This window comes from Brassica oleracea, unplaced genomic scaffold (assembly GCF_000695525.1).
Source record: "Brassica oleracea var. oleracea cultivar TO1000 unplaced genomic scaffold, BOL UnpScaffold00911, whole genome shotgun sequence".
Lineage (NCBI taxonomy): Eukaryota > Viridiplantae > Streptophyta > Magnoliopsida > Brassicales > Brassicaceae > Brassica > Brassica oleracea.
The window spans coordinates 439-23,007 of NW_013617514.1; the positions used below are offsets into that span (position 1 = coordinate 439).

At 34.5% G+C, this 22,569-nt stretch overlaps 3 protein-coding genes, 1 non-coding gene and 1 pseudogene across 9 annotated transcripts; 3 read left to right on the plus strand and 2 right to left on the minus strand.

Moving 5' to 3' along the window:
- The first annotated feature begins 4,912 nt into the window (after positions 1-4,912).
- Positions 4,913-5,931, plus strand: LOC106320401 (deoxyhypusine hydroxylase-like). 5 transcript variants are annotated; one of them, XR_001265792.1, is made up of 3 exons: positions 4,913-5,238; positions 5,424-5,632; positions 5,709-5,931. XR_001265792.1 is itself a non-coding variant. In XM_013758757.1 (3 exons), the coding sequence occupies exons 1-3, from the start codon at positions 5,306-5,308 to the stop codon at positions 5,784-5,786; spliced, it is 321 nt and encodes a 106-aa protein (XP_013614211.1). In that variant the 5' UTR covers positions 5,294-5,305; the 3' UTR covers positions 5,787-5,931. The 5 variants fall into 5 exon arrangements, 3 of the variants coding, with proteins under 3 accessions (XP_013614211.1, XP_013614212.1, XP_013614213.1); XM_013758757.1 differs by lacking the exon at positions 4,913-5,238 and adding an exon at positions 5,294-5,335 and having other exon boundaries at positions 5,424-5,633; positions 5,706-5,931; XM_013758758.1 differs by lacking the exon at positions 4,913-5,238 and adding an exon at positions 5,294-5,335.
- A 1,101-nt stretch (positions 5,932-7,032) lies between these two features.
- LOC106320399 (putative UDP-sugar transporter DDB_G0278631) lies at positions 7,033-9,916 on the plus strand. 2 transcript variants are annotated; one of them, XM_013758755.1, is made up of 10 exons: positions 7,033-7,370; positions 7,468-7,544; positions 7,805-7,966; positions 8,070-8,203; positions 8,691-8,821; positions 8,896-8,940; positions 9,024-9,121; positions 9,205-9,312; positions 9,470-9,526; positions 9,620-9,916. In XM_013758755.1, the coding sequence occupies exons 1-10, from the start codon at positions 7,220-7,222 to the stop codon at positions 9,692-9,694; spliced, it is 1,038 nt and encodes a 345-aa protein (XP_013614209.1). In that variant the 5' UTR covers positions 7,033-7,219; the 3' UTR covers positions 9,695-9,916. The 2 variants fall into 2 exon arrangements, with proteins under 2 accessions (XP_013614209.1, XP_013614210.1); XM_013758756.1 differs by lacking the exon at positions 7,033-7,370 and having other exon boundaries at positions 7,701-7,966.
- Positions 9,917-10,134: 218 nt separating this feature from the next.
- On the minus strand, positions 10,135-10,207 carry TRNAR-UCU. The gene has a single exon. It is a non-coding gene; the product is annotated as a tRNA-Arg (tRNA).
- An 81-nt stretch (positions 10,208-10,288) lies between these two features.
- LOC106320403 lies at positions 10,289-11,747 on the plus strand (annotated as a pseudogene).
- Positions 11,748-15,112: 3,365 nt separating this feature from the next.
- LOC106320402 (E3 ubiquitin-protein ligase KEG-like) lies at positions 15,113-17,855 on the minus strand. The gene is made up of 5 exons (XM_013758761.1): positions 17,785-17,855; positions 17,325-17,674; positions 17,158-17,249; positions 16,613-17,086; positions 15,113-16,107 (listed from the first exon to the last, which is right to left on the minus strand). The coding sequence occupies exons 2-5, from the start codon at positions 17,667-17,669 to the stop codon at positions 15,126-15,128; spliced, it is 1,893 nt and encodes a 630-aa protein (XP_013614215.1). The 5' UTR covers positions 17,670-17,674; positions 17,785-17,855; the 3' UTR covers positions 15,113-15,125.
- Between the last annotated feature and the right edge of the window lie 4,714 nt (positions 17,856-22,569).

The window sequence follows — 22,569 nt, forward strand, 5'->3', positions numbered from 1 at the left end:
CCGTAAGATAACTAGGTTTGTGACTTGTTGCAATTAATGATAAAATCTTAAACAAAAAAGTAGGTATATAGGTATAAGTGAATGGTCTGGGGACGTCAGATCTGTTTTTAAGTCATAAGATCTAACGGTTGAGGATAGATCCGTGGATGTTGACATAAGTTTGTGGATATATAAATATTAAAAGAATGAGAAACAAAAAAATATTTAATTTGATTTTTTTTTTAAAGTATTTTGGTTTTCTTCAATAGTTTTTTTTTGTTATTATCTAGTATTATGATATGTAAATTTGATATATGATATATATAGTAAATTATAATTCTTTTTTCTTCTATGTTTTGAGATCCATATGTATATATTTATTTTGATATTTTATTTTTTCATAAAATTTAAAATTGAATTAAGTGGACAGAGCGTCGTGGACAATGTGTTGTAGACGGTGCAATTTGAACAATTCGTATTTTAATTTTTATAAAATATAAAACTGATTTAAGTGGACACACTATCATGGACAATATATTGTGGACAATACAATTTGAAAGAATGTATTGTAACGGTGCAATTCGAAAGAATGAGTGATAGACGGTGTTAGTTATGGATGGTGCGTATGTGGAAGTGTATGTGCAATGTGAAAGAATGAGTTATGGATGGTGCTAGTTATGGATGGTGTGTATGTGGAAGTGTACGTTGGTTCATATAGATGATGACCAAGATCTACTAAAACAACTAACCATTTAGAACAATAACATTGAAAAGAAAGACACACTGATGTAGTTCCTTTAAAAGAGAAAAATAACAAATAATCATTTAGGACAATATGCTGAAAACAATTTAACATTGATGGAGTAGTTCTTGATACAAAACATATATTGATGAAGTTTTTCCTAGTTTATGTGTGTGTGTGGACAAGAGAGGTGTGGACTGCGAAGTTGGAGATGGACGAGTTGTGGACAGGGGATGTGTGTACATGGATGCCTTTGATAAAGGCGTGGACATGAGTACTGTGGGAGATAGATCTGTGGAGTTGAGCAGCATATTGAATATCGTGAGCTGTCCCAGACTTTTGTATAGTGACAATTAGATACCAAACATGGAAGCTACCAACCTAACTTCAAATCTAACATTGGTTTCAATAGTTAATGGACACAACATGGGCCAATCAAGCACATGATAGAACAGAGTAATAAAAGTAATACCTTGAAAGTGAACTCCATAGTTCATCTCTGAACAACATTAGCAGCAGATGCAACAACAAGAGACTATCTTCCAAACCCTTATTTGCTTACAAACAGAGAGAAGTCACACTTAACTCAAAATATACCAATGTTTAGATAATAGTTACGTCACATACATAGTTAAGTCATATCCAAAAATTGATATACAAGAGAGATGCGGATATGAGATTGATGGGTAAGAGAACGATGGGGAGGAGATGGATGGATACGAGCTTGGTGGACATGAAATTCATGGACGACAGCTTTGTGGATAGCCCATTTGTGGACAAGGAAATTGTTGGACATGAAAAGCATGGGCGACATGTGAATCAAATGTTGCAGGAGAGATATCGGCTTCGCTGTCTGCTTAAGAAGAAAATCAAAAATTTATTTATTTCTTATCTTCTTGTATATCAATTAGAAACAAGTATGAAAGAGGAAAAAAAAATATGTATATGAAATTCTCATAGTTCAATTAGAAGCAAACCTTGGATATATTCGGTGAAGATCTGGAATCTCCCAATCTGAGATTTCAGAATAGATTTTCCTTAGCCCCAACCTGAGGTTTCCATGAATTCCGGATTTAAAACATAAAGCGGCGAAAGATAAAACGACAACAGAAATTAGTGATTTAGAATTATAAAAAAAGTCTACAAATTTAGTGAAGAAAAAGAAGATTTAGAAGGATACGGAAGGTGAGAGATGAAGATGACGATAGATTGAGGCAAGATTGATTTTAAGGAATTAGGAAATATAAAACCAAAATGTGAAAGTTAAATGAAATTAATTATAGAGAATATTGAAAAAAAATTTGACACATGTTACGACATCTTCTCTCTATTTGAAGGGCAATTCAATAAATGAGCATAAGAAAGTGTTATTTTGACCCAATGTGTTGTAATTGATAACTCATAATGTGTCTTGGAAGGTAATTTTTTTGAAAATACCGGTCCTTTCTTGTCAAACTAATACGTAGAGAGTCAATTGGTCACCTATTTAAGTAATTTAAACTATTTGGATCATATCTTACGCAAAGTATGCATTTTGTTTCTTGTACTTCTATAACAATGGACTAGGCTGGGCAATGAGAGAAATTCCTCACTCAAAATCCAATGAGAAATAACTTTTGTGAGGATATTAATTCTTTACAAAAAGCTTATCCATTTTTTAAATCTTTCTTAGCCATCTTTTCAATAATGGCCTACTTGTAAAAATGCTGATATAAAAGAAGTGTCTAGATCAAAGATTCGTATTAGGTAAAGTTTTAAATTGACTAGGTCTTCCAAGCTGTCAAGAAATTAGTTGAGTTATGTTTCTGAAATCGAAATCAGTTAGATGGTTTTATATCAAAGGGAAATCTCTTGCCTTCGTTCTATATTAAAATGTGCACATGTGCATTTGTAAACAGAAGATATGTACATACAAGAGATTTGGTTGTTGAGATAGTTTTTGCATCTAAGATCTTTCTTCTTAAATTCAAACTCGAGTCTAGTTGTAGTATACATGATTAGTAAGAATTCATAGACCTATGTAATGTTCAATACTTAACTTTTCACCTTTTTGTATATCTCATGTAATTAAATTGTGAAATTCAAGGCCTAAACGTCAAACAAACAATTTCAAAAATCCACCAATAGTGCTAGTGGTTTAACGCAAGGAATTAGTTCTATCATGCTCCTAAATAATTAGGAAGAGATTTGGACCTGATCCAATCTACTCACAGTTAACATAAAAATAATTTCATAAATCTCTCACATTTGTGTCAGAAGCAATAATAGCTACCTTGACTGTTGAACAAGATTTAAGTTTAATTCTGTTGACCGCATGAGCTTTCGTTTAATGTGTCTCTCAGGATATATTCTTAACTTAAATACCCAACGTACATACATGGAGCGGTAGCATATGCATGGGAAGAATCTGAGTTCTTCAGTTTCAAAAAAAAGAATCTGGGCTCTTCAGGGAATGGTGTAGCTAGCTAATGGGCCTAAGCTGAGTTCAGTATAATCAGCCGGCCCAGAAAAAGCCCATATCACAAGAGCTAGTCAGAGTCATCATCAGTCACCAAAGAATCTGTTGGGCAGCAACGTCAACTGAAGTTCCTATCACAACGTCAGAGTCATCACTTCTTCTTTTTGTCTGCTATCTTCTATCCATCACACGCATAGGACCATCGATCGGATAGTAATCTCTCGGTTGAAGTGCGCCTAATAAAAATGTTGATCCAAAATGTACTTTATTATTAAAAACCTTCATGCAAATAATTCGTTAGACCTCTACGGCGTCGTGGTGGTGCACTCCTTCTCTGCTCAGGCCAGGTGAGCTCTGTTTTTCTGTTGACTGGAAGGCGAGCTGTGGACTGTTGTACGCAGGAGGGTTGGTACACGGTTCTCGTTCCGGTTCGTTAGGGTTTGTGGAGTTTGTTGTCGGGAAGTCGTCTATGGCTTTCTTGTAGCAGCTCGGCAGCTCTTCTCATCTCAGACACCCGGTGTTGTCACTGCCTGGTCCCTTATTAGAGATATATATCCCAAATCGGGAATTCTAAAAGACATTAAATAATATATAAAGGGTTATGAACAATCCACTAATCACCAATTGGTTTTAAATTAGAAGTCCATAACAAACCTAAATCTAACATAGTATCAGAGCCCAAATTAATGGCGGCCATTATGGAGGCTCAACTCTTGGGTTATGGCGGTGACCCTTTTGAGGCAATTGCACATCCCAGTGTCGGTTGCTTATCATTTGATTGCGATTGGTAGTGTTCTTGACAGCTTAAGTGCAGGTTCTTAGAGTTTCTAGGCAGTGTTTGGTGTCGAGTTCAGGTCCGTTTTTGGCGTCGAAGGTTTATATGTCTCGAACTTATATTGGGTTTGGGTAAAGCTAATAACTGTCCTATGGTAGGGTTCCAGACTAGGGGGATTCTGGATTTTACATCTACAATGCAGATCAAGCCGTGCACAGAATCCATACCGGAGAAATAACACTCTTCTCCTAGAACTTTCATAGGATAACGATGAATAGGCTGAGAAGAAGAGTACGACCTGATCGAATTAACAAACATATTTTGACCTGGTTTTGAGCAGAGTAGAAGACTTGGCTCCCGTGTAATTCCAAAAAACTTGATGAAACATGGATCGGTGGTGATCGATACCAAAGCTTCGAGACGCAACGTAAGAGAATCTCCGAGGTTAGATCGCTGGGTAACCAAAAACCTGACGTCGATTGTTTCTTCATCTTAGGTGAAGAAGACTCGGGAAGAGACTATAAGACCATGATTATAGCTGATCCTTAATGGAATTTTTAAACAAAATACTGATTTAATTTTTTTTTTTTGTCGATGGTTAATTATACTATTACAAACTATGAAAAATATTACGAGACGATTCTATAGCCGGCAATTCTACTTGTCTTATGAGGATTCACGTTTCACTGCATTATCCTGAGCCATCCTATGAGATCCATGTCTGACGGTATTCCATGCGCTATTTATATGATTTTCTCCATAAATATATATGCATAATTCGCCTTTGCTGGGATTCGAAACTCATACCTTCTGGTGTAGAAGCATTAATGAACCCTTAGTTAAACCACTGGACTAAGGAGCTTCCACAAATAACTGATTTAATTAAATCAAAACTAATTAAAAGGAAAATTATCCATCGTTAACTTGGGACTTTGGAGACCGATCTTTAGTATCATCAAACCATCAAACCTTTTTTTTTTCTTTTCTCACCGCATTCTCGTCTTCTCATTTTCTCCGTCAGAGGAGGAACCAAACCGATGACGGACGACCCTATTCGTCGCCGTCTCTGTTACTCCCGTCGTCGACCCAAAACGCCGTCGAAGCTGATTTAGTGATGGAACCTAACGATCAGTTTCACCGACTGAAAACGGCAGCGTAAGTGACGTGGAGAAGTTTCTCTGCGAGCGATTGGTGGACCAGTCGCAGCCGATCTCAGAGCGATTCAGAGCTCTCTTCTCTCCTCGCAACTTGAAAGGCCCCGGACCTCGCAACGCTCTAATCCTGGTTAGTTCAATCTCTGCTGCTCTCAAAACCAAAAGAAGTATGTTACTTTGTGTATGTTCTTAATGATATGTCTTTGCATCCAATAGTACGCCATGAGTTGAGTATATAGTTGATTAAGTTAAAATCCTATTTCTTCTGTATAAAAATACGGTTTTTGATTGTTTGTTAATATAATATAACAACAGGCAGCAGAATCTCTCGGAGCCATTGGTTTAGCTGGTAATGCTGAGATTTTGAAGCAAAGTTTGGTTCTGGATCCAGCACAAGAGGTTCGGGAAACGTGTGAGTTAGCTCTCAAAAGGATTGAAGATCTGAGTAGTGTTGATGCGGAGAAGGAGTTAGACACGACAAAGACGGCTCATGCTGCTGCTTTCTCCTCTGTACACCAGCTGAGGTTCTTCTAAACTTGACCAACTCTAAATCTTCTAGATGGTTTTTCAGTTTGTGATAGCTTATTTGATTAACAGCAGATTCTTCCAGATGAAATTAAAGGCATGTATGAGAGATATGCTGCACTTTTCGCTCTAAGTAATCATGGGGGAGAGTAAGCTGTTTCTGCCATAGTTGATTCTTTTGAGTGCTAACAGTGCCCTTTTACGTATTCCTTCGTTTGATGACTTTCAGTTTGTTCATGAACTTGCATAAGTGTTTGTGTTTGTTAAGAGCTTGAATCTTCAATCTTTGCTTCATTGATCTCCAAAATGAAATTGACTTTTTTTTTTTTTTTTTTTTGTTGATACGATTTGTCTAGATTGCTTATTTAATAAATAAATTTTATCTTTAATTTAAAAATTCTTAGTTAAGAAACTACCATTAGAGTTAGGTCTGGGCATTTTACCTGATACCCGAAGCTGCAGCCGAATCCGATCCGAAAAACCCGAACCGAAATCCGAACCGAAGTAGCAAAATACCCGAACATGTATTAATTTAAGAGAGATTGGATATCTGAACCCGAAAATAACCGAACATAAATATATATAACCCCATATTTTTAATTTAAATCTTTTATTTTACTTAAAATATTTATATTGATGTTACACATACTTTGAAATCATATAATATACATATAAGTACATATAAAATGATTTGATATTCACTTAAAATGCATCTCATGCTTTTTGTTTTATGTATTAACAAAAGTTACATTCAATGTTTTTTTTTAAATGACCAAATTAATGTTTATTTATTTTTGCAATGTTATCTCCAAATCTATTAATCACTCAATCTATTAAAAATAAAAAAATCAGTTAAGTAAAACTTATATTTTTAAATACAAGAAACTTAAAACAATGAATTTTTTTTTTTTTCAAAATCTAAATATCCGAATCCGATCCGAAATAACCGAACTCGAACTAAAAATACCCGAACCCGACCCGAAATACAAAAATACCCGAGCGGGTTCTATATCCCTATACCGAAATACCCGAAAATCCGAAATACCCGATCCGAACCCGAACGAGTATCCGAACGCCCACCCCTAATTGGAACAAGAAAATTAGGTGACTCTTAACTAAAATTTTTAACTAAAATTTAATACTTAAGTAGTTATTTTCTAGGGTTAATCATGCTCTGAACCCTAATTTATTCAGGCTGGGTTTTAATCACGTTGGGACTTGAGTATTATTAATAGCGTTAAAGCAAAAAAAAAAATCGAAAAAGTATGGATCCAATCAGGCTTAAGCCCATAATCTTCAATGGGGTTTAATTGGGCCTTGGACCACAAATAGAGAAACACGTGATATTCCCTCTTTAAATAATAAATAATTGCAAAAAAAGAAGGAGACAAAACAGAACAGAACACAGAGAGAGAGAGAGAGAGAGAGAGAGAGAGAGAGAGAGGTGTTTAACTCAAATCTCCCGTGTCTTTTACGGTCAGTATCAATCATAATCGGTGACGCGACTTTTCGCCGGAGAATTAGTCAGAGAGACGGCGAACGCGGAGGAAGACGAAGAGCGTGGAGAGAGTCTTCCTCTCTCGACCATGAGGAATCCTGTCCTTCCTGTTTCCGATCCTCCTCTCGCCGGAGAGAATGATACCTCCGACGGCAAAGGCGTCGACGATCGGCTTTTCAAAGGATCCGCCATGACCAAACGTGGCGCTTACGCTGCTCTCTCTTACATGGCCTGCGCTGGTGAATCTCTCTCGATCTCATCCAATTTATAGTGTTTCATCGAAATCCATGTGTTTGCTGCTGACATTGAGATTTGTATGTTCTTGTTGATTCGCAGTGATGCTTGTTCTGTTCAATAAAGCGGCTCTCTCTTCGTATCACTTCCCTTGTGTTAATGTTATCACACTCTTTCAGGTATATGCAATCTCACTTATGTTCTCTAAGGAGGGGCCGTTCATTTAAGGGCTGTAGACTATTTAATAAGAATTTTAATAAAAATATTTTTTAAAAAAATAAATTTAGGAATCTATAGTTTCTATGTAATTTTTTTCAAAAGTTTTGGGGTTGCAGGGCGAATGCTTGAGTAGACTATGTCCAGGACCGGCCCTGTCTGTGAGACTGTTTCTTTTCATTTTCCGACAGGAAAGCTTGACACTTTATTTGTTTTCCAACAGATGGTGTCTTCTACCTTCTTTCTATACTCATTGAGGCGCAAGAAGATCATCTCTTTCATAGCGGCTGATTCCTTTTCAGGTTCTGGTAGTACCTCAGCTTTTGTGCCGTTGAAGACATTGTTTCACACGCTTCCTCTCTCAATAGCATATCTTATGTACATGGTAACCATTTTTACTGAACATTTTTGGTTATATTTTGTTGTTGTTTTGAGTCCTTTGAATAGTAGCTGATCACAGATTTGTTTTAATGTGTACCTCCTGAAAGCTAGCTTCTATGGCGTCTGTTAGAGGGGTGAATGTTCCCATGTACACCACGCTTAGGCGTACCACGGTGGCCTTTACCATGGTGATTGAGTATATGCTCACAGGTCAGAGATATACTCAGTCTATCATCGGAAGGTGAATCACTTTTTACTATTATTTGTTTCTCTTCGTACTAAGAATAGCTCCCAGAATTATTCAGATAAATGTTCAAGAAATCGCTAGTCGGCCCTTTATAGGGGATTATCGATTAGGAGGGTGCGCTGACCAATTTTTTGAACGACTGCTAGACCGGTTTTAAAAATCGGTTTGTTTAAGCCGCCTAGACCGATTTATAGAACATTGGTTAACACTTAATAGTATCTCTTGGAAGAAATAGTCTCCTCGTGTTTGATCAAAATATATACGTGTATGGATTTGGGAGTAGTAGGTGAGAGATAATGTTAGCTCTATGTTACATGCTCCTGAGGTTTATGTGATATTTTATCCAGCTGACTGACACGCCTGTAATATAATGCTTTAAGTTTTTAAGTCCCTTCAAAGTACATGTTATTACCTCTAAAAACGAGAATCATGCTTCCTGGTTCTTATATGCACAACTAAACTCGTGTAAGATTGATGTCAGTGTCGGCGTTATCATCTTTGGCGCATTTTTCGCTGGAGCTAGGGACTTGTCATTCGACTTTTATGGATATGGTGTTGTTTTCTTAGCCAACATAACAACAGCTGTATATCTAGCAACCATCGCCCGGATTGGTACAGTAAAATCACCCACTTTCTTTGCTTTGCTCCTCTTCTCTCTTACTCTAGTCTAATGTCTGGTTCTACAGGGAAATCAAGTGGCTTGAATAGCTTTGGCCTTATGTGGTGCAATGGTAATCTAAACAAGATAGCAAAGTTGACTTTAAAATTCCAAGACTTGCTTTGAATTTTGTGAGTTTTTTTTTTTCAATGATAGGTATTATATGTGGACCTATATTGATGATTTGGACATCTATGAGCGGTGACTTGGAGAAGACAATTAGCTTTCCTTACCTCTTTTCTCCCGGTTTCATGGTATTGTAAATTGTTGTTGTGGTTTTATTATCTGTCAACTTTGTCTTTTGGGAGGCTGATGATCTGTTTATGTTCTCAACCAGGCTGTGTTACTCTGCTCGTGCGTGTTGGCTTTCTTCTTAAACTACAGCATTTTTCTTAACACCACTCTCAACTCCGCTCTCACCCAGACAATTTGTGGAAATATGAAGGTCGGTTTCAGTTCTGTCAAGTAGTAGGAACCTGTCTTGACTTGGGCTTCTTGAGAGTCAGTAGATACATATATAAGTATATATATATAGCTTGCATCTTGGAAATGATGAGACAGGCTTGTAGAGTTGCAATCTGACCATTACATCATCGTTGCAGGATTTATTTACGGTTGGACTAGGCTGGATGGTGTTTGGTGGACTCCCATTCGACTTGGTATGGCTCTTCACTCTCCCATTTACTCTATTGAACCAACACATACATTTTGCTACATCTCATTACTAATGTTTTGGGGGTTTATTCACGCAGATGAATGTGATTGGACAGCTTCTTGGTTTCTTAGGCTCTGGTTTATATGCATATTATAAGATCATTGGGAAGTAGGAACAAAGAAGAGCTAATAAAATAACAGGAGTGGCCATCATAAAGGCTCGATGAGAAAGAAACTAAGGGAAGCCTTAGAGTTCGAAGAGAAGTTGATGATAACCAGTGATGTTCCAACTTTGGTTTTTGCAGGTGAAGTAGACTAGTATTAATTAAATAATAATGCGATGCCTCATTTTTCGAACTTGTGTTACTCAATCAAGAAGGGCCAACTTTTTTTCATTGGGACTTGCTTACTCTTGTCATTTTCTTGCTTCTTTCCTTTTGTATATAAACCATAGACAAGTATTACTCAGTTTTCTTTGAATCTAATATAAATGCTTTCTAATTTTTGGTTTCCCTCGAAAAAAAAGAGGGTGAACTAACAGAAGAGTTGGACAGAGTAGTATATAATGTTAACCAACACCAGAAGTGGAAGAAAGAACAAAAATGGGAAAAAACACACCCAGTGGGACTCGAACCCACAATCGCTTGATTAGAAGTCAAGCGCCTTATCCATTAGGCCATGGGTGCATGTTGTTTATGTGTCCATGTATAAATGTATTTAACATATGGTTATCTATATTGCTTGCTCCAAAGGCAAAACATATCGAACCGGGAAAAACAGAGAGAGAGATCCCTTGACCCTGATTCTTTTCAAATTATCTCCACCATTCTCTCCTACCCTCCCATGGCAAAAATCTCCCACTCTGACTCAACTACGCTTATGACCAAAACGTTTTGGAACTAGACGTTTCTTAATATCAGCTTGTTGTTCTTGATTTCCGATGGAATCTCCACGTCGTTCTTTGGCTGCGTCTCTCTCGCCTCTCCGCCTGATCGATCGTAGGAGGAGTTTTAATTATAGTCAGATGCCTGAAGAGCCGATCTAACTCACTATTCTCAAGCTTGATGGATCTTCCTTTGGTACCATATAATTAATCATCTTTGCTTGCTCTGTTTCTAAGGCCTTGTGTGTGGGTTTTTTATTATCCTCTTCCTTTGTTTTGTAGATGTTGAAGTGTTGAAGACGGCAACAGTAAGGGAGGTCAAGATGGCTGTAGAAGCTGCGTTTTCTCACTTGCCCATCACAGTTCTTGGCAACGTCTCATGGTACAATTCTTTTCTTGATTTTGAGTTTAGTATTTAAAGACTCTTCTTGTGCCTATCTGTGAAGTGCTAAATGATTCTTGATGACACTGTGATTACTGTTTTGATGAAGGCCACATGTCTGGGGACAGTTCTGCTTATCCTATGACGATCAAAGATTGATCAACGAGGCTGACTACCTCGTTGAACTCGGCATTAGAGACGGAGATCAGGTTTGTAGTCGCCTCTTTTTTCTTGAGTGATGTACAACTCTTCGAGTGAAATGCATCCATGAGTCTACTCTTATGATATTGCTTAATCTTTACATTTTGATGTGGTAGAGTAGAGCAATATTATGTATAGTCAATTTTAGTTTCGGTTACATATTCCCCTTAGTTGTATTGTTTTAACAAGTTTTGAACAAACATCATTCAGCTTCGATTCATCTGCCATATATCAAGCTACTCCATCTTGATGATGAAGCACAAGAGCAAGACACCACCAGGTGTTTCTTCTTTGAAACAACTCAAACTGTAAGACTCTTTTATCTCTTCCATTGCTGTTTATGTTTTGCATTTGCATTACTCGGAATCTCCAAGTTATGAGACAGATGTACCATACAGATTCTCAGTCAAAACCGAAACATGGAAAAAGAAGAGAACACAAGGCCAAGAAGACGGAGTTGACTCCATAACTCAGACACAGGCACAGCCAAGCTTTCTCTCTACTGTATCAGGAGGTTGGCTCTCTTACAAGTCATCACCAAGTCAACGAGGGACTAAACACAGAAACGCCACTGCTTCTACTTCTGGTCACCTCAGAGTTCTTAACAAACTCATCACAAGATTTTCGTTTCAAGTGTTATTCGGAGAAAGATGTCTGGAACATGACCAAACTCATCTCTGAAACATGAACATTATCATTTGGTTCTTGTAGAGCTTTTGATTTCACAGTCTTCATGTTTACATGTAAACACTTGGACGCCTGGCCAATAATTTGCAAGGAACACTTTGATAAAAGTCTTTGGTTAAAAGCTGATGATAGTAATATATATAATTAACTAGGGTAAACCCGCCTTACGGGTGGACAAATAAATTAATTAATAATACCAACTTTTTAAAATGTTTGTATAAAGAAAATTAAAAAAAAAACTTTTTTAAATGTTTAATTTATTGTAACTAAAAGTAGCATTAACTTAGCTAATATAGTTTAACATTTGTATTTGTTTTTATTTGTCTTGTGTTGCTATAAAGCTTTTTTAGCTGAATAGTTGATGTAATTTATTAAGTTACTAAATTTTTGTCATTTAGTGTGTCTTTTTGGATTGGTGATTTGTATTTCTTCTTTTAAATTATTAATTTTTGGTATTTTTTAAACGTTTTTTGAGAAATGTTTATTTTAATGGTTCAATATGTTTATTTTAATTTTGTAGTATAACCAATGTTATGTGTTTACGATGTTAACTTGTTTTTTTATGGGGTCACGATCCTAGTTTGGGTTTCATCAGGAGTTTAATTGTTCACGTGGTTATGGCTGCCATTTTATTGCAATAGTGTCCAACTACGTTTACCACGTTAATTCCATATGTAATTCCGTTTTTTCAATACAGTTTTAATATATGATGGTGGTCATATAATTACATGACAGTTTAAGTTACGATAGTCTTTTTATTCACAATTAGTTTTATTATTTAATGTGATCATTGTTGAATCTGCATTATGTTCTTTGGTGTGTTTGTGTAGATGCTGCTTTGGTTTCCGTCTCAACTTATATGTTTTTTTGTTGGTATCGCATGAATTGTTGACCCCCAGCAATTGGTGATTGTCGTCTTTTCGCATTGTGGGCACTATTTTTCATTCGAAGTTTTTCATGGTCTGGGTATAAATAATTTACGTTTAGTTAATATTTTGTATGTTATATTGTTAAAAAAATACGTGTATCACGTCCGTAGTTGTACGTTTTTAGATGTGAAGAAATCTTTTTTTTTTTTTTTGATCAAGATGTGAAGAAATCTAAAATATTTATTTGTCATGTTGGTATGAGACATATTGCAGAACACTTTCTACCTGCTCCACGCTTTGATTCCAAACTTTTCCTTAAGAAAGATTCAAAGTCTCGACCGTTATCATTTCTTGAAGTCACATTTGTGAATATTAAATAGATATGTGAAGAATATAAGGAAAACATCCAAGAAGCAGATCTATTTTTAGAGGATCATAGGGTTGACAGGATTGATCCCATGAAATCTGTTTGGGTGAAAAATACATTGAATTAAATGAATGTGAAAGAAATCTAAAATATAATTAGTTCTGTTTGTTTCCAAGCATTTATAATCGGTTACAAATTGATTTTTTTTTTGTACGCAAGTTTAATAATATCTACACAATAAAGGTCTGATATACTGTGATTAACAAATAAAAGGTATATGAGATTCATCTTTGTGTCAACTCCTTTATTAAAAAATTATTACTGAAACCATTTGATTAGATAGCTTTCGTTCATCCTTCTAGCTTTCACAACACGTTTCCACGGTTCAAGCCATTTGGCTTTTTGAAGTTCCTTTTTAAGTCTTTCCACTTTAGCCACTTCAGCCCTACATATGTGAAGCATGAGAAGTCATTATTTACAGATCAAGCACAACAAATCTCTTGTGTGTTTACCTGCATTATATCGTCCAAATCTTTTCTCATTTATTTCAGCTTATACTGCTTAGCCCTATATTCCTAAAACATGAGAAGACATTACAGATTTACAGGTTAACCATAATAGCTATGTGTTTTAACGTCAAACAAACTAAGATGCATAACACCATTTTTGCTTACCTTTTTGAAAGACTTGGCTTTAGGCAACGACTGTAACATGAGAAGGAAAATCAGATGAAGAGACAGACAAAAGAAACAAATTATAACTATATCCTTTCAAAAAACACTAATTCTTGATTACCGGTTATGCTGCTTTATTTAGCTCACTTGGATAAATGATCAAAGCATTATCTGAAGGAAAGAGAATACACATACATATCTATCATAAAACCACTGAAAAACAACTGCTCCAATCATAAAACGAACCAAATGATCCAAAGATCTTATACAGCCACATACGCGAGTAGAATCCAAGACCAATTTTCTGCTGATCCCTTAAAATATATCTACAATACTCCTCTCCAGTGAAGAGAAATCTATTTATATCTAAGTTCATGGTAACAAACAAACAAACAAAGATGAATACAGGAACAAAAGAAGCAGGAGAGTGTTACCTTCAAGAGAAAGAGAAAAGAACCCATGATGTTATTGACCCTCTGAAACAAAAACAGATTCACCGTCGATATATCATAAGGAAGAGAAAACACAACTTTCGCATGGAGTATTGTCTTGTTAGAAAAAAAAAAGAAGGGGTGTTTAAGCATTTAGCCACCTATGTGTCTAAATGAAACGACCCCGACACAAACACCAGAAACAAAATCGAATACAAAGCATAAGAACAGAACCGAACTACATAAACCCTAAGAGCAAAACCAAACAACAAAACTCCTAACAACAATAAAATATGGATGAAACCAAAAAAACGGTACCACTTCTATAAAGAAAACATAGGTAGACCTCGATAATTCATGTACATATGAATTTTCAGGGAATTTATAGTTGAAAATTTCACACGATGGCAGTAATGAAGATGCACAGAACGACAAATCGTGGGAGGAATGGGGGATGTTGTTAATGAACACATTAAAGACGACGACTGAATGCATCCGACTTCCGTAACGTTTCGCCTGCGACGATCTTTGATATTGCTTCGTCGGAGCAATAAAAACGAAGACCAAATATGGGTTTTAAGCAAAAAAAATATCATGGGTTTTAGATTTAAAGCCCCCACACTAAACGTAGCCCATATTTTTTAAATTAATAAAACGCTGAGTTTTGTTAAAGTGGACAGGTGTCGTGCTGTGGGCATCCGAATTGATGATGTGGCAGTATGTTAGTGCTATGGAGCGTGTAAAATTACAGGGGGATGTTCAATTGGGAAGATATCATTTTAAATATTCCTTTCTTTTTTTAATGTTTTTTTTATTTTTTTTCTAAAATACGATGAAAAAATTTACTGATTAGCCATTTTCCAATTGGCTGTTTTTGCATTAATTATTACTGATGCTTTATTACATTGCTTTTCTTATCATGAGAAGAGAGTGAATCTCTTCTTTATAGTAATAGATAGCCAAAATCATCAAACATAATACTAGAAAGTCTTATTAAGTTCAAAGAAGAAAAAGAAAATGTTATCATCTCATATAATAAACTCATGTATCCATTACTAACTAGACCATGTTTGAGACACAAAACCTAACCACATCCTTAAACACCAAAACTTAAAAAAACCATTTAGATTTAGATTTAGATTTAGATTTAGATTTGCCAGATTTCTTACGGTAAAGACCGACCCTATCCTGACCATTCCGAATCTGACAATCACATTGTCCACTCGAGCCAACTCGCTGTTTGATATCCTTTGATCTTCCCACTTTCTTCCCAACCAATAACCCTCCTAACGTCATTGCTGTCAATACACCCACGGCAATCAGTAAAGGTCTCACAGCCCAGTGAAAGTCCTCTAGATGCTGATATTTCTGCACAACTCCTCCACAAGTACTAAAATCCACAAGCTCTACTTCATCTGGATCAGCAAGACAGCTTCCATGTTCCTGTCCAAAAGGCAACGCTCCAGGGAACTTTACCTCGAGACAACCGTTTGGTAAAACATGATAGATTCTGCCAGTTTCCCAAACTCCTCTATCTTTACGTATCCATTTGAATCTTGGGGTAACAACAAAGGCTTTGATCTTCACAAACTGACCAACACTGTATCCTTTAGCCATCTGAAGCTGTGATGAAGTCCCTCTCCAGAGAGTTGGCAACCCTATAAACCCAACAGCTACAATTCCCTCACGGTTGATTGAATGGACAATGCCAACTGGAGAACACCTCTTGTCTGCCACTCCTACATACTTCAGACGTACCCAATCTCCAGAAGCCAAGTCTTTAGTTACCCTTTCAAGAACAGATACGAGAACCCTTAACGGATCATGAACACCATGGACTTTAACCAGAGCAAACCCATCTGAGTCGGTAGTGTCACGTTCTAAACCAACCACCTTTCCTTCTGGCACATCCATGTTCTCATGCTTACACAAATTGGCAGGCTTTCTTGAACGCACCGTGTCGCCTACTTGCAGTTGATCCTTTGAAAGGAACCATTCTGTGTAACCGAGATTAGCTGAGCTCTTCCTGATTTCTCTACTATCAACGCCTCTCCAGAAGGACCAGAACTCTTCCTCCTCTGAGTTCTGCAACCTGTATATCAAAAGTGTAATATGTCAAGAGGTACTAAAGCTAATGTTCAAAAAAATTGATAGGCGGTAACTAAACGATTTGTAAAAAGTATCCAGATCATTCTGAGGCACAAGCGAAACCTAGTTGTTAACAAATTACTGATTTATTTTTATATTTTTAAAGTAGTATTAGATATTTTAGTTTTAGGCTTAATTATAAAAGAATATTTTGATCGATTAAGTATTAAAACTAAATTTACAGAAAATAGACAAATTTTGAAATTTGTATTAATGTTATTGTTTAATTTAAGAGATTTAGATAATTTTAGATCGATCTAAATCAATTCACATCGCTTTAATCGATTTAAAACAGTTTTAACCGATTTGTTTCATTTCGGCTATGATCGATTTGCCGTCTGCGCCTCAACTTTAGAAAATTGACTAAGAAAATGTGTTAGTGATAACAAAAACACTTTTGCACCGATCTTATTCAAACTGAATATATATGGTGAAAAGGTTATATTTACCTCTTGAAGACGTGTAAGATGTCTGTCATAGAAGGTCGGCTTCGAAGATCATACATAAAGCAACCCTGAAGTAGCTTCTCAAGAGGAGGCGGTATGGCATTGGGGATAGTGAGCTTTTCTCTTTTTATGACCACTAAGTTGTATATTTCGTCGATGGATTTACCACTCCAAGGTTGTACACCAGTGAGCATTTCCACAATGCTGCATCCAAACCCCCAAGAATCAGTCTCAAAGGACATGGGACCTCTTACTTCAGGTTGCCACTGTTCTGGAGCCATATAGTTTGGAGTTCCAAGTCTCATTATCATATCAGAACTTGGCAAAGGGATACTATGAAGTAGATAAGGGACTCCAACATCCCCTAGGATGGCCGTATCGTTATCATTGAGAAGAAAGTTAGAGGGCTTGAGATTGAGAATCAGAAACCCTTTTGCGTGCAACTCAAGAATCCCTGTAACTAGATCAATCCCGTATCTGCAAAATATAGACGAGAGGACATTAGTATTCTATATAAGAGCTGCTTGATTGTGTAATAAAAGACTTACCTCAATACATCAGACAGTGAAAGCTTTCCTCTTTTAAGGAGAGCCATCTTGTCACCAACACAGCCCTCATAGAATTTCATGACGAGGCAAATCTACAGTATACAAATCTCTAATCAAAACATGGGGGAAAACTAGAGAAACACACATGTTTGTTTTTCTTTACTTACCCTTCCACTAATTATAGAGACTCCTCTGAGGAGACAAACATTCTCCATCCCTTGAGACTTAGAAACCAAATCCTTAAACTTATCTACCACAACTCTCATCTGATCCTTATTGATGGGATGAAGCATTTTGATGGCCACTTCATTGTCCTTTGTGGACTGATGATGAGTAGCCAGCCAAACATCACCAAAGGGACCTCTTCCAATTCGATGCCGAAGCTCCAACGTTGCAGAATCAATCCAAGGACTCGTGCCGGCTGCTGCTAAAGCGGTCTTAGACTCGCCTTCAATGATTTCGTAGTCAGAATCATCATCATCATTCTTTTTAGCAGTAATCTTTGAAGCCATATGATCTGATGAACAAGAGAATACAGTTTTACCAGTTAACAACATACCACATAAATGCAACAGACAGATCAAACTTTATAAGCAGCCAATAACTGATCAATCACACAAGTCGAACCTAAGTTGGTCAAAGAAGAAGAGCCTTTTTTTATCACTTTCCCTCGTCTTCGCCGTCATTAACTATACGGTGTTAGGGTTTTAAAAGGTTTTTAATCCGCCGACACTTCTTTAATTATAGGCGTAAAGGCCACGTAAATTCTTTGTTGGACCTAATTCGGAGAATCCAGTTTGTTGTTTGTCAATCTTTGAGATCAGCTTGAGGCCTTGGTAAAGATAAATGATAAATCTGTAACGATCAAAGATAAATGATAAATCGGTAACAATCCCTTATATATTAAAAGTGAAACATTACAACATGTATTGTTATGTGTTATCAGTAGAATGACTGGTGATATATACTGTATATGTTAATATTTTTATTAAGAAATAAGTTCATCTAAATATATGTTAATACTTTTATTAAATTAAACATAAAATTAATTAGTAATCAATAAAAATATTATTCTTTTTCTCTTTAAATAAAATTTACAGCATTACCTAATATGACTAAAATATATATTACCATTAATAATTTTAAATAATAAAAATTTGATAATAATTTGTGTATCATCTTCTCTTTGTTTAATTTATATTATAAAAATAATTAAACTATTAAATATCTAAAATTTAGATTTTTTCCTTATATAATATATTTTAAAATTTTAAAAATGAATATAAATTAAAACACTGAATTTTTTTGTGGTCAATGGTTTATTTTGTGTCTAACTAAGGACTATGCATGTAAATTAATAATTACCTTGAGAACCTCAGGATCATTCCATGGACCTTTTTGTCAAGGGCATGCAACCTCCTTTGTCCTCACAAATGCAAGTGCCTCCAAAGAACTCTGGCAACTCATGTTTAAAAATACAAAAATCTAATGAATATAAAAAGATTCGATAGCATAATTACAAAACTTGTTTTTGATGATCCCAGAGACGTGTGATCAGGGGCGGACCCAGAAAATAAATTGGTATGTGGCACAAATTAAATTAATAACATAACAAAATATTCAAACTAATAGTTGTAATATGTTTTAGAATTTGATTATGGAACAATTTTCGATTTGAGCTTAAGCACAAAAAGTATGGATTTAGGAACCATAACTATTAGGTATTATTTGATTGATTTTGAAAAAAATATTTTTTAGTGTATTGGTAATGTTGTTCAAATATGGTTGTCATTCAAGAATCCAAATAATTTTTAATTATTATTTTGCGTTTTAGCTCATTATTTGTTAACTCTAATTTTAAATTTGTTTGTGGCTTTCTGTTCTACAAAAAAAGAGTAAAAAGTAATTACACAAAATTATATTTAATAAAATTACATGCATATAACAAATTATAATCGGTCATAAAGAAAAACTAAACACGCAATAACTACGTTACAAAAAAAAGTAAAAAGAAATAAACGTGGAAAATAAAAATAAAACGAAAAGTTAAAATGAAAAAAAAAGGTGCAGAGAACATCAATACTATTACCATAAGAATTATTAGTAAGTATACATATATATATATATATATATACAATTATTATATTTATATATCTACTCTCAACAAATAATTCAGTAAAAACATTAGCAATTGATTTTTACATTGCATGGGGCACACGATCTATAGGAGGCTCAGCAATTAAATTAATAAAACACCAACCAGTTAAAAAACATAGTATGGGGCACGTGCCCCACCTACCTTACCTTGGCCATAGATCCGTCCCTGCATCGATAACTTCAAGCAGTTTGCTACTCCCTCTGGATTTAAATATAAGATGTTTAAGGTTTTACACACATATTAAGAAACAATAAATACAATATTTTAGTTGTTACTTTTTGATTATATCAATAAAGTTTCACCACTCATAATTTTACTTTTTAATTTATATTTAAATTTTAAAAATAAATGCATTAATTATATCTCAAAACATCATACATTTGTATACAAGATAAAAATATAGAACATCTTACATTCGTATCCGGAGGGAGTATTGAACATGAATCTTTGACGTAGTCTTGGGATCAAGAAACGACTTAACTATGCTCCGGAACCCGGAACCCGCATTGATGATGAACATCCGGTTCAACTTCTACAAAGAAATCCGGAACCAACAATTTTAATATATAGCTTAACTCGCGCACCCGCGCAGATGTAAATTTTTATTTTTATAAATTGTTTAGTGACTTTTTAAACAAATGGATTATTTGTCTAATATTAGGTTCCTATTAACCTACAATGACCTGTAAGAATCTGATTCGAATCCAGTCCGAAAACTTTATTATATCTAAACAGAGTTTTATTTTAAAACCTAAACTCAGTACCCAAAAACTGATATGTACTCTGAATATTCTTGCCTAACTAATTATGTAAACACATAAAAAAATATTTGTTAACCGGTTTGAATTTTTGTCACGAAATGAAGTAACTTCATTCAAATCTGTGAAATTATTATGGTTGATATGTAAAATAAATTATGTCGAATTATAGTAAATGAAATTAATAAAGTAGTTTGGAAAAGTGAAAAAAAGAAATGTAAAAGATATAATAGTTATATTTTGCAATTTTGTAATAAATGAAGTCGAATTAATTAGAAAAGTTAATAAGTTAAAGTGGTTATAATTAGGGAGATGTATTCAATATAAAATTTGAGGTGATTTGATTTTTAATGAGGTTTTAGATGATTTCACTTAATCGCAGATATTAAAATGATTTTTGTTAAACCACCCTAAAATATCACCTAAAACCATGGGATTTGAGTTTTAAAATTTTTAACTAAGGAACTCCACCCAAACACTTTAAAATCACTTGAAAACTTTAAAACTCCACAACTTAAAATATTTTCAATAACACTAGATTTGAGAGTAGTTAATAAAATATCAAGTTCAATAACACTGGATTTTAAATGAGATTTTAAAATTCATGTTTGAATAACAGTGGATTTGTTATTTTATTGCAAATCACCTAAAACTTCCAATTGAATACACCTCGCTTAGTCTAAAAAGAATGAAAATATGTAAGAAATCACTTAAAATTAGACAACTATTATTTTGTACTTCATTATAAATAGAATAGATTTTATCAAATTATGTATGTTATTTATATTAATGTATATATTTATTATAACTAATTTATGTATTTAAAATAAAAGTATTTAAGTAAATTATAATATGAAAAAATATCTTTATGAAATAGACCTAGTATGACTTTTATGGTATATAAAATTGTACTTCTCTTTTAATAGAGAAGAATATCATAAAAAGCGAACAGAACTCTTTGAATTATTTATTATTTATTTTCTATCTATGTGATACTATATGGGAAATAAATATTCGGTGATATATTTGTGGTTAACGTGGTAGCTGAAAATTAGGTTCTTCTTAAGTTAAGTTAATAGCTAGTTGATTGATTTTAGGAATATTTTGTAACTACAAAGATATTACGTGCAGTACACTTAGGGCCCGACTGGTTTAAACGCAGCGGTTGCGGGTGCGGGAGTTTGCGGATGCGGGTGATTGTGGTTTCAAGCGTTATTAAGCATTTTGTATGACTGGTACAACGTTTGAAAATTGTTGCGTTTGCGGGATATTTTTGATTTGTTGATTATAAGATATTGCATTGGTTTAATAATAAATTACTCATATTAACATATTATAACATTATAAAAATATAAAAAACATACTATTGTAATAAAATATAATAATTATCAATATAATATGATTAATAAAAATATTATTTTTATTTATAAAAATTTTAAATTAGTTGAAGGCTATAATTTTAATAAAATTTGCTTTGAAGATTTATATCAAAAAAAAAATTTAAAAAAAATTATTTCGTTTTATACTAGCTGATATTGTTTGTGAGTTTTAATTAATTTATAAAATATGCATATATTTTTATTTATAATATTTCCATTTTAAAATTTTAATTTTAAAATTTTAAAATTTTAATTTCAAAATTTTAAAATATTTTTGAAAATAATTTTATATTTATTTTTTCACCCGCCGCCCGCAACCGCAAACGCTACTGGAACCAGCTTTTTGGAGCGATTTGTAGCAGTTTAGAGCGATTTGTAGCGGTTTGTATGATTGTTTCGAAACGCTGTCAACCGCTACCAACCGGCTGCGTTTGCGGGTCGTAGCGGGAAAACCAGTCAGAACTTTACTAAAATAAAACTCCATGCAAGTTCGTATTTTTATAACTTAACACTAAACCGCAACTAAATTTCACAGTTGGATGTAAACCGAGTCACATTTATAATATGCATTTTTATGCTAAATGTACTTAATGTTAATTACACATAGGTTTGGTAATGCTTTTGTGTTTTAAGTGACAGAATGTATTTTATAATGTTAAAATATCAAAGGAATGAAAAAATGCAGTACATGCGGTAAACTCAACCGAGTTGTAGCCTGGTCTGAGGTTCAAAGAAATGATTAATTATAGTGGTCTTCGAGTTGGGCTGGTAAAGCCCGGTTGGTAAAAAACGTGAAAGCCTAATTACTTAGTAAAGAACTACACTTAACGTCGATGGCACAAGATGTAATTAAAATAGTGAATTCAGAGTTAATTTCTAATTGTAATTCAGTTTTAATAGATTAAGATAGATTAAGATAGACTTGTATTTTCCACCAGGTTTTCGTGTCAATATCCATTTATTCCCTAATGCTTTGCAGCCAGGTGGTAAATACATGAATGTCTGATATTTCAGATTGATGTACCAGAAATCGATAAGCATTACTGTTATGTGCATATCCGATGAAGATGCAATCCACTGTTTTAGGTCCAATAGATACCTTCTTTGGTGGTGGTAC

Excerpts from the sequence above, each read along its gene's own strand:
- LOC106320401 (XM_013758757.1), top strand. The coding sequence starts at position 5,306 with ATGTCTTTGCATCCAATAGTACGCCATGAG. Across the intron at positions 5,336-5,423 it reads ATCCAATAGTACGCCATGAG|GCAGCAGAATCTCTCGGAGC; the intron begins TTGAGTATATAG and ends ATATAACAACAG. Across the intron at positions 5,634-5,705 it reads CCTCTGTACACCAGCTGAGG|CAGATTCTTCCAGATGAAAT; the intron begins TTCTTCTAAACT and ends TTTGATTAACAG.
- LOC106320399 (XM_013758755.1), top strand. The coding sequence starts at position 7,220 with ATGAGGAATCCTGTCCTTCCTGTTTCCGATCCTCCTCTCGCCGGAGAG. Across the intron at positions 7,545-7,804 it reads ATGTTATCACACTCTTTCAG|ATGGTGTCTTCTACCTTCTT; the intron begins GTATATGCAATC and ends GTTTTCCAACAG. Across the intron at positions 7,967-8,069 it reads TAGCATATCTTATGTACATG|CTAGCTTCTATGGCGTCTGT; the intron begins GTAACCATTTTT and ends ACCTCCTGAAAG.
- LOC106320402 (XM_013758761.1), bottom strand. The coding sequence starts at position 17,669 with ATGGCTTCAAAGATTACTGCTAAAAAGAATGATGATGATGATTCTGAC. Across the intron at positions 17,087-17,157 it reads TCACTGTCTGATGTATTGAG|ATACGGGATTGATCTAGTTA; the intron begins GTAAGTCTTTTA and ends TATATTTTGCAG. Across the intron at positions 16,108-16,612 it reads ATCTTACACGTCTTCAAGAG|GTTGCAGAACTCAGAGGAGG; the intron begins GTAAATATAACC and ends TTTGATATACAG.